The sequence below is a fragment of the Theropithecus gelada genome, chromosome 6 (genome assembly GCF_003255815.1).
Source record: "Theropithecus gelada isolate Dixy chromosome 6, Tgel_1.0, whole genome shotgun sequence".
Lineage (NCBI taxonomy): Eukaryota > Metazoa > Chordata > Mammalia > Primates > Cercopithecidae > Theropithecus > Theropithecus gelada.
This window is the reverse complement of record NC_037673.1, coordinates 108,659,837-108,671,594: the sequence shown is the minus strand read 5'-3', so window position 1 is coordinate 108,671,594 and position 11,758 is coordinate 108,659,837. Positions and strand designations below refer to the sequence as shown.

Here is an 11,758-nt window from a genome sequence, read left to right as displayed (position 1 = left end):
CTGTGTCTTTTAATTGGAACATTTAGCCCATTTACATTTAGGTTAATATTGTTACCTGTGAACTTGATCCTGTCATTATGATGTTAGCTGGTTATTTTGCTCATTAGTTGATGCAGTTTCTTCCTAGCATCGATGGTCTTTACATTTTAGCATGTTTTTGCAGTGGCTGGTACCGGTTGTTCATTTCCATGTTTAGTGCTTCCTTCAGGGGCTCTCGTAGGGCAGGCCTGGTGGTGACAAAATCTCTCAGCATTTGCTTGCCTGTAAGGATTTTATTTCTTCCTATGAAATTTAATTTGGCTGGATATGAAATTCTGGGTTGAAAATTCTTTTCTTTAAGAATGTTGAATATTGTCCCCCTCCCCCCACCCCTCCCCCCCGCCCTTCTGGCTTGTAGAGTTTCTGCCGAGAGATCCACTGTTAGTCTGATGGGCTTCCCTTTGTGGGTAACCCGACCTTTCTCTCTGGCTGCCCTTAACATTTTTTCCTTCATTTCAACTTTGGTGAATCTGACAATTACGTGTCTTGGAGTTGCTCTTCTAGAGGAGTATCTTTGTGGCGTTCTCTGTATTTCCTGAATTTGAATGTCGGCCTGCCTTGCTAGGTTGGGGGAGTTCTCCTGTGGATGTCCTTTCTGTTTGTTTGTTAGTTTTCTTTCTAATAGTCACGACCCTCAGCTGCAGGTTGCAGTTTTCTCGAGGTCCATTCCAGACCCTCTTTGCCTGGATGTCAGCAGCGGAGGCTGCAGAAGAGTGAATATTGCTGAACAGCAAATGTTTCTGCCTGATCGTTCCTCTGGAAGCTTCGTCTCAGAGGGGTACCTGGTTGTGTGAGGTGTGAGGTGTCAATCTGCCCCCCGTGGGCGTGTCTCCCAGTTAGGCTACTCCAGGGTCAGGGACCCACTTGACCAGGCAGTCTGTCTGTTCTCAGATCTCAAACTCCATGTTGGGAGAACCACTACTCTCTTCAAAGCTGTCAGATAGGGACATTTAAATCTGCAGAGGTTTCTGCTGCCTTTTGTTTGGCTATGCTCTGTCCCCAGAGGTGGAGTCTACAGAGGCAGGCAGGCCTCTTTGAGCTGTGGTGGGCTCCACCCAGTTCGAGCTTCCCCACCACTTTGTTTACCTACTCAAGCCTCAGCAATGGCAAGTGCCCCTCCCCCAGCCTTGCAGCCTCCTTGCAGTTAGATCTCGGACTGCTGTGCTAGCAATGAGGGAGGCTCTGCGGGCATGGGACTCTCCAAGCCAGATGCGGGATATAATCTCCTGGTGTGACATTTGCTGAGACCCTTGGTAAAGGGCAGTGTTAGGGTGGGAGTAACCCAATTTTCCAGGTGTTGTGTATCATTGTTTCCCTCGGCTAGGAAAGGGAATTCCCTTCCCCCTTGTACTTCCTGGGTGAGGTGATGCCTCGCCCTGCTTTGGTTGTTGCTCTGTGGGCTGCATTCACTGTCCTGCCCCTACTGTCCAACAAGCCCCAGTGAGATGAACCTGGTACCTCAGTTGGAAATGCAGAAATCACCCGTCTCCTGTGTCGCTCACGCTGGGAGCTGGAGGTTGGATCTGTTCCTATTCGGCCATCTTGGAACTGCCTCTCATCACTCCTTTAATGAACAAAAGGTTTTAGCTTAGATATCTTCCTGTTTGTCAAGTTTTTCTGATTTTGACTTTTTAAAATATGCTGTCATATACAGAAACTCTTGGATATAAAATGCCATGAATATTTCTCTTTTCTTGCAGTCATAACTTCGGTGGATGTCATCAATTAATCTTTGGGTTATAGCATGTTTTCTTGAAAGTGGTCCACAGCCTATTTTGGGCATTGAGAATTTCATCAAACATAAGTGAATGTTTCTACAAATTGAAGGCATAGTCCCATTTGATGCTTTATTATTTGCATATATTGCTTCCACAAGACCATTTCATGCAAAGACTTGTCTTGTCCCCACAGCCAGATCATTGCAACATGATATAGAATCAATTGGCCAAAAATGGGAAGGTTATCTCTAGAATGTCTATTTGACTCCATTGATCTCTCCATCTTAATTAAGACAGAATATGCTGTGTTAATTACATAACATCACTGCACATTCTCAAATCAGAAAGAGTAGTTCCAACTTCTTGTCATTCAATTGCTGAAAGAATGATCTTATCTCCCAGATGCACATGCTTGGAAGTACTTCTCAACACACACACACACACACATCCAGACACAAAGACACAAATACACACACAGAAGCAAACTGTTTAATATGTACACAATTGTTAACTGGCATTGTTTTACATGAAATAAGGCAAATGTGTAGCCACTGTCCTAACCCGGTTCCACTCCTATCATATTTGCCCATAACACTGATTAGTAAATCTGATTCCACTGTTCTATAATCACAATTTAAGCTGTGTCCATTAAATTCCCTGAGGAATGCAAAAGGATACAACCTAAGACACAAAACTTAATTGACTGCTGATATTTCATTGGTAAATTGGGTAATTGATGGGTAAATGTAGTGGAACCGGTGGGTGGGCATTAGTTATATAAGGGGTGAAGCAGCAAGATACTTCATTATTAAAAGGTGTTTGAAAGAAATTGAAACACAGGAGGGTGTGTATTCAGCTGAAATAAAATTAGAAAACCTTGAAATAAATCTCACTTGGGGTGTAAAAAAATGGCATTAGGGAGATTCTGGGTCAATCGTCCAACTGTGCAAACTGGATCTTGGAAGCAGGATCCCTTTCCTGCAATGAGACTTGTTTATTGGTGGTGGTGTTTCAGTGGAAACGATTTTGGAGAATGGCCCCTTCCTTTTGTGTATCTGCTGATTAGATTTCATGGGAAATGTGGGGTTTTAAACTCTATTTAAATGTTAACATAATTCATTCAAATGGCAAAAAATCAACAGTTTCTTTGATGTGGAATCATCACAGATCCCTTTCTTCTTAGGTACAGTTATTAAAGTTGACCTACCAGAGTGAAACAATTGTGGAGAATGGCCCCTTCCTTTAGTGTATTTGCTGATTAGATTTAATGGTACATTTATCATTAGGTACAGTGATCAAAGTTGACCTACCCAAGAGTAGAGATGTCCAGGACTGAACTCAGGACTCTGTAGAATCACAGAATCTTGGGTGCGACACTGTTCAAGCACATAAATATGCTCATTCAGAGTGTTTCGGTGTGACATGTGTGTGAATTGCAGTGTAATGAGCATGACACACAGACAGGTTATCAAGTGGACTCACCTCAAAATCAGTTATGGGTATTACAGAACACCGATGCCAAGGTCCGGGATCCAGAGGAAAGAAACTCCAGCATCCTGTGTAAAGCCACGGCATCTGGATTTCTCATGCTTCTGGGGATCATGCTCCTAAAAATGGTGACTCCTTCCTCTTTGTGGAGCATCTTTCTCAGCAGCGCTCATTTCTTCTTCTAGGACTCTGTCCAACAGAAAGGGGAAGCCTTCTGATAGAGCACACCTGACCGATGAAAAGAAAAGAGAAAGAAAGGAGGCTAAAGGTCACACTCCCCTCATTCTACCATCCTCACTAGAATCATCCTGATTTCATGGGCCCCGAGACCGGGGATGCTTCTGTACACCTCGAGGCCTTGGCGCCTGGCCTAAATTCTATTCTCTTTCTCATTGTCTGAAAAATTTTAAGAAAATCCCTAGAGCCAGGATCTTTATTCCTAGTAAGCCAAAAGTCCCAAAGAAACACCCAAATTCTGTCCTTCTTAGTTTGGGAAATAAGTCTACTTTCATCAGCATGAAATTTTCCACCAAATGTGGTAACTGCAAGTCCACCACACAATGCCTAACTGGAATTGGAAGCAACATCTCAGATGATGAAAAATAGATGCAAGAATCCCTAAGACAAATGGTTTACTTTTCCCTTTCTTACTAAAACAACTGCCAGTATTAACAATGGTATGCAAATCTCTTTTAGACGCTCTGCTTTTAAATCTCTATGTTTCTTCTTGAGACAGGGACTCACTCACATCACCCAGGCATTTACAGTGTTTCATTCTGGTTATATGCTATTCTCAAATTTAGAACTTTTTATTTCATCTCTCTCAAATGTTGATCCATTATCACATACGTATTAAAATATTATCTCCCATGTTGTGTAATATGTTGCTTTTATTTTCATCCTTTCTTAAATGAACCAAAGGTTTTAGCTGGCATAGATTGTGATTAGTCAAGTTTTCTGATTTCATGATTTCTTAAATTGCCGTAATACGTCCGCAATCACTGGAAATAGAATGTCATGAGTATTTCTCTTTACTTGCAATCATAAATTTGGGGAATGTCATCAATTGGTATGTCGGTGATTGCATTATTTCCTGAAAGTCTTTCACAGTCTAATTTGTGCACTGAGTATTTCGTCTAACTTCAGTGCATGTTTCCAACACTTGATGCTTTATGATTTGGATATATAGCTTCCACAAGAGCATTTCCTGCAAAGGCATGTCTTGGTCCTCACTGGCAAGTCATTTCACTCGGACACAGAATCAATAGGCTGAACATGGAAAGGTTATCGCTGGAATAGCTATTTGACTGCACGATCCTTCTTTGATATTAAGGAAACAAATACACTGTGTTATTAACTGTACTTCATTGATGATTCTCAAGTTAGAAAGCACAGGTCCAACTTCCTGTCCTTCAATGCCTGAAAGGATGATTGTATCTGCCAAAAGCACATAGTTGGAAGCACATCGCAGCTCAAACACACACACACCCAGACATATAAACACACACAAACAAACACTCACACGGGCATGATTGTGCATGCCCACAAGCTCACGCAAGCAAACACACACACACAAACACACACACTGTTTTGGAAGTACAAAATTATTCCCTAGCAATGTTTTAAGTAAACTAACGCAGATGTGACACATCAGGAGTCCATGAAAACTGGCACACTCACTTCTCTGCAAGGGAGGACCAGGAGATCCGAAGGGAAGAACAAACACAATAAGAGGGCTCTGTTTGTGTGCCAGTGATCTCAGAGAAGGTCTCAACCCACGTGCAGGAGTGCACGTGCACACACAAACACACACACACACACACACAAGCACACACACACGTAAGTATACACACACTGTTTCATAGGTACACAATTCTTTCCTGGCATTGTTTTACCTAAACTAATGCAAATGTGTGGCCACTGTCCTAAGCCAAGCCGGTTGCACTCCTATTATATGTGCCTATCGTCCTGAGGCGTAAATTTGCTTCAGGTGTTCTATAAATCACGATGTGGGCTGTGTCCGTTGAACTCCCTGGGGAATACAAGGGGACACACCTTATGACTCATTCCTTAATTGAGTGCTGATATTTGATTGGTGGATTGCATACCTGATGGGTGGGTGGGGTGTTCAGGGTAGGCGGGGGTGAGTTATATAAGGGCTGATGCGGCCAGATAGCGCGTCATTTGAAGACTGTTTCGGAAGAGATAGCGTCTTTCTGCAACGTGCGGTCCCAGCAGAAAAAGCTTGTGATCCTTGCTCCTGGCGACATGGAGGCCGATTCACTCCACTTGGGAGGTGAGTGGCAGTTCAACCACTCCTCAAAACTCACATCTTCTCGGCCAGATGCAGCTTTTGCTGAAATCCAGCAGACTTCTCTACCTGAGAAGTCACCACTGTCATCTGAGACCCATGTCGACCTCTGTGATGATTTGGCTCCTGTGGCAAGACAGCCTGCCCCCAGGGAGAAGCTTCCTCTCAGTAGCAGGAGACCTACTGCAGTGGGGGCTGGGCTCCAGAATATGGGAAATACTTGCTACGTGAATGCTTCCCTGCAGTGCCTGACATACACACCACCCCTTGCCAACTACATGCTGTCCCAGGAGCACTCTCAAACTTGTCATCGTCACAAGTGCTGCATGCTGTGTACGATGGAAGCTCACATCACACGGGTCCTCCACTGTCCTGGTCACGTCATCCAGCCCTCACAGGCATTGGCTGCTGGCTTCCATAGAGGCAAGCAGGAAGATGCCCATGAATTTCTGATGTTCACTGCGGATGCCATGAAAAAGGCATGCCTTCCCGGGCACAAGCAGGTAGATCATGACTCTAAGGACACCACCCTCATCCACCAGATATTTGGAGGCTACTGGAGATCTCAAATCAAGTGTCTCCACTGCCAGGGCATTTCGGACACCTTTGACCCTTATCTGGACATCGCCCTGGATATCCAGGCAGCTCAGAGTGTGAAGCAAGCTTTGGAACAGGTGGTGAAGCCTGAAGAACTCAATGGAGAGAATGCCTATCATTGTGGTCTTTGTCTCCAGAAGGCGCCTGCCTCCAACACGTTCACTTTACAGACTTCTGCCAAGGTCCTCATCCTTGTATTGAAGAGATTCTCTGATGTCACAGGCAACAAACTTGCCAAGAATGTGCAATATCCTGAGTGCCTTGACATGCAGCCATACATGTCTCAGCAGAACACAGGACCTCTTGTCTATGTCCTCTATGCTGTGCTGGTCCACGCTGAGTGGAGCTGTCACAACGGACATTACCTCTCTTATGTGAAAGCTCCAGGAGGCCAGTGGTATAAAATGGATGATGCCGAGGTCACTACCTGTAGCATCGCTTCTGTCCTGAGTCAACCGGCCTATGTCCTCTTTTACATCCAGAAGAGTGAATTGGAAAGACGCAGTGAGAGTGTGTCAATAGGCAGGGAACCAGGAGCCCTTGGTGCTGAACACACAGACAGGTGAGCAACGCAAGGAGAGCTCCAGAGAGAACGCTGCCTCCAGGTACCACCTGATTTGGAGGAGCACTTGGTGGAAAAAGCCACTCAGGAAAGCACCTTAGACCACTGGAAGTTCCTCCAAGAGCAAAACAAAACCAAGCCTGACTTCAACGTCAGAAAAGTCAAATGTACCCTGCCTCCCAACGTGCTTGTGATTTATCCATCAAAATACAAGAGTGGGATGAACAACCGTCATCCTGAACAGCAAAGCTCCCTGCTGAACCTCTCTTCAAGGAACCTGACACATCAGGAGTCCATGAACACTGGCGCACTCACTTCTCTGCAAGGGAGGACCAGGAGATCCAAAGAGAGGAACAAACACAGCAAGAGGGTTCTGTTTGTGTGCCAGTGATCTCAGGGAAAGTCTCGACCCACACGCAGGAGTGCGCACGCACACACTCACACACACACACACACGTACACACACACACCCACGAGCGGGTTCGTGCACGCACACACACACACCATCATATATACAGTCAATCCTACATAAAATAATGAGGAGCCCAGGTTTCTGTCTATACAAGAGGGACAACTGGATAGTGATGGCTGCATTTCAGGATGAGCCCAGACATGGGAAACATTGAGTTTTGGAGTTGTGAGTCTTCTGACCTGTGGAGGGATTGTCTGTGTGTTTGTGTTCATGGTAGATGACGTTCAGTGTGAATTTCTGAATACGACATATTGTGCTGTAGGGTTGCACGTGAAGTTATTGCAGGGGACTGGATTGACCATTTTCTCTTGGGGTGTGTTTCATTCATCAGTTGTTGGTGAGCACCAGAAGTTGAAATTGTGCGAACGTGGGACATCTGTGGATCATTCTCGTGACCCTGAGTAGTGGAAACTGAAACACATTTGAAGAGAGGAAGGGTGTTCTTCTTTTGATCCTGCCTCGCCATTTTTACATTGCTTGTTGAACGGACCTCAGGCGCCCTAGGACTTGTGCCCTTGGTGGAACCCACAGAATGCTGGAAGCAGACAGACAGACACACTTGCCCATTGAATGCTGTCCATTTCCAATGAATTGAAGCGGAAAATCATCCCACTGGTATGTGAGTCGTTTGGAAGTAAGTCGTACTGATAATACAGGAAATCAAACACAGGAGCGTGTGTGTATTCAACTGAAAAAAATCAGCAAGCATTGAAATAAATCTCATTTGGTGTGTATAAAAATGGCATTTAGGGAGATTCCGGATCAATCGTCCAGCTGCGAAAGGTGCATCTCTGAAGCACAGTCCCTGACCTGCAATGAGACTTGTTCATGCGAGGTGGTGTTGCAGTGGAAATGATTGTGGGAAATGGCCCCTTCCTTTTGTGTATTCGCTGATTGGATTTCAGGCTCCATTTCTCATTCGGTGCAGTGATCCAAGTTGACCAACCCGAGAGTAAAGATGTCCAGGGCATAACTCAGGGCTCCGTATAATCACAGAATCTTGGGTGCAACCCTGCTCAAGCACACAAATGTGCATATTAACAGTGTCTCTGTGTGATGTGTGTGCAAACTACAATGTGACGAGCATGACTGGCAGACAGGTGATCCATTGGGCTCACCTCAAAATCAGTTATGAGCATGAAAGAACACCGATGCCCAGGTCCCGGCTTCAGACATAACACCCTCCAGCGTCTTGTGTGAAGCCGCGGCATCTGGACTGCTCATGCTTCTGGGGATCATTCTCCTGAAAATGGTGGCTCCTTTCTCCCCATGGAGCAACTCTCTAAGCAGCGCTTCTTTACTCCCCCAGGACTCTTTTCATGGGGCACGGGAAGCCTTCTGATTGAACACACCTGCCCCATGAAAAGACAATGGAAAGAAACGGGGCCAAAGGTCACAGTCCTTTCATTCCACCATCCTCCCTAAAATCATCCTGATTTCACGGGCCCTGAGGCCAGGGTGTTTCTTTACACCTCGAGGCCTTGGCGCGGGGCCTAAATTCTGCCCCATTTCTTACTCTCTAAGACTTTTTGACAAAATCCCTGGAGCCAGGATCTTCATTCCTGGTAACTCAACGGGCCTGAAGACACACCCAAATTCTGCCCCTCCTACTTTGGGGAACATGTCTACATTCATCAGCTTTAAATTTTGCACCAAATGTGGGAACTGCCAGTCCACCACACAATGCCTAACTGGAAATGGAGGCAATACCGCAAATCCTGAACAATCCACGCAAGAATCCATGAGATAAATGCCTTCTTTTCGCCTTTTCCTACTGAAACAAGGGCCAGTAGTAACAATGGTGTACAAACCTCTGTTTCACTCCTTGCTTTTAAATCTCTCTGTTTCTTTCTTCTTGAGACAGGGCGCCTCAGTCTTGTCACCCAGGCTTTTCCAGTGTTTAATTCTGGTTGTTTGCTTTTGTCAAATTTAGAACTTTTTTTTGCATCTCTCTCAAATGTTGATCCATTATCACATACATATGAAAATGTCCTCTCCCATGCTGTGTGATATGTTGTTTTTATTTTCATCCTTTGTTAAAGGAACCGAAGGTTCTAGGTGGCATAGCCTCCGATTACTCAAGTTTCTTGATTTCGTGATTTCTTAAATTGCCGTCGTACGTCCGCAACCACTGGAAATAGAATGTCATGAGTATTTCTCTCTTCTTGCAATCATAAATTCGGGGAATGTCATCAATCAGCCTCTCGGTGATTGCAGGATTACCTGAAAGTCTTTCACCATCTAAATTGTGCATTGAGTATTTCGTCTAACTTCAGTGCATGTTTCCAACACTTGATGCTTTATGCTTTGGGTACCTAGCTCCCACCAGAGCACTTCCTGCAAAGACTTCTCTTGTTCCCCACTGGCAAGTCATTTCATTCGGATATAGAATCAAGAAGCTGAACATGGAAAGGTTATCACTGGAATGTCTATTGGATTCCCCGGATCCCTAGACACACACACACACATGCAGGTGTACAGTCATTCGTACATAACATAATGTGGTCCTCAGGTTTTTGTGTGTGCAAAGGTACAACTGGTTAGTGATGTCTGCATTTCAAGATGATCCCATATCTAATATGTTGTTGTGGAGTTGTGAGTATTCTGATCATGTGAAGGGACTGTCTCTATGCATGTGTTTTCACAGTAGATGACATCCTGCGTGAATATCTGTATACTACATTTTGAGGTATAGGTTTCCCCCTCAGGTTACTGGATGGATTTGAATTTATTATTCTGTCTTGGTTTGTTTTGATTAGTCAATTGGTAGGCGAGAGTAGGTGAAATTTTGCTAATGTGGGATGTATGTGAATCATTCTCATGAATGTGACTAATTGAACCTGGGATGCATTTGTAACATTGAAAGGGTGTTCTTATTTTTTACCCCAACTTTTTTGGCATTTGTTTTCAACCGACCTCAGGTGCCCTGGGTAGAACCTAGGTAATTCATGGAACAGACGAAGAGATGCTGCTAATTTTATGGTGTCAGTTTAAATTTAATTTAAAGGGAAAATTTTCTCACCAGTATGTAATTCATTTTCAAATATATTATACTTATCATAAATGGAATAATACACAACACTCTGAAGTGTATGAGTATGAAATTACAGTCAAATTAGAAAGTTCTTAAATAAGCTGCATTTCATGAGTAAAGGATGGAATTTTCGGAAATTCTAGATCAACCATCCAGCTGTGAAATCTGTGTCTTTGAAGCAGTATCCCTGTCCGGAGAGTTGTTTTTCTCTGGTGGTATTTCAGTGGAAACTAGTTTGGGGAATAGCCCCTTCACTTTTTATATTTGCTTGTTACTTTTCATTGTAAATCTGTGTTTTTAAACTGTATTTAAATGTTAATAGAATCCATCCCAATAAAACATAACCAACAGGTCTTTTCATTTCTAATCATCACAGATCAATCTCTTGTTAGTTACGGTGATCAGTTTACTTACCTGGGAGTAAATGACACCTGGGCAGAACACAGGGCTCCATAGAAGTACAGAATCTTGGGTCCAACCCTGTCCAAGCATCAAAATGTGTATATTAACAATGTGTCTGTGTGAATTGTGTGTGAAGTAAAGTGAGATTAGTAAAACTTGCAGTAGATTATTAATTTGGCTCACTTTGTAATCAGTGAATGAGCTTTAAAGAATATCAATGGCCAGTGCCTACCCCCCAGAGATAAGAACTTCCAGTGTCTTGTGTGAAACCATGGCATCTGGATTGCTCATGATTCTGAAGATAATTCTGTCCCCCATGGTTTCAGAATCACTGCAGGTGGTGGAAACAGATAACACATCAGTCCCTTGCTCTCTCTGTTTTCTACACTCAGGAAAACTCTCACTGGGACCAAGGAAAATCCTATGGTTTCCTAGGGAGAAGGATTTTTCTCAGGAGAGGAAATGGTGGCTCCTTCCTCCCTGTTGAGCCTCTTCCTCAGGATTGCCCCTTTGTCTCTCCAGGACTCTGTTCATCAGACCCGAGATGCCCCCTGGTTGAGCACATCTGGCCTATGAACAAATAAGGGGAAGGAATGGTTCCAAAGACTGTACTATGCTCACTCCACCATCCCCTCTGAAACTGTCCTGACTTCATGAGCCCTGGGTCAGAAGCTATTTCTTTATACCTCTAGGCTTTGCCTCACAGCCTAAATCCTGCCCCATTTCCTACATCTTGTAAATTTTGACAAAACCTGTAGACTCTAGATCTTCATTCCTGACAGGTCAAAGGGAGATACACCAGAATTCTGTCCCTGTGAGACTGCAGGACATCTCAGCTTCCATCAACATGAAATTTTGCATCAAATATAGTTACTGCAGGTCCACCTCACAATGAGTAATGGAAGTTGAGACAACATCTCAGACCCTGTACAGTTTTTGGCCAAACTCATTTGGTTTGGCAATGCTTTTACTCTATAAATCAGTTGTGAAAACACTTAGGATTCATATTATTTAGTCTTTTAATCAGTCTGTTATTATTTTCAATGTATTTACTACACTTTAGCTTAATATTTCTGATAAACTTGGATGCAAAATTCTCAATATAATAGTGGCAAACCAAATCCAGCAATACATC

The 11,758-nt window shown here is 43.9% G+C and overlaps 1 protein-coding gene across 1 annotated transcript; it reads left to right on the top strand.

The window, feature by feature from the left end:
• The first annotated feature begins 5,098 nt into the window (after positions 1-5,098).
• On the top strand, positions 5,099-7,106 carry LOC112626450 (ubiquitin carboxyl-terminal hydrolase 17-like protein 6). Its single transcript, XM_025388547.1, is given in 1 exon segment — positions 5,099-7,106. A coding segment is annotated over 1 exon segment (1,593 nt). The 5' UTR covers positions 5,099-5,513.
• The last annotated feature ends 4,652 nt before the right edge of the window (positions 7,107-11,758 follow it).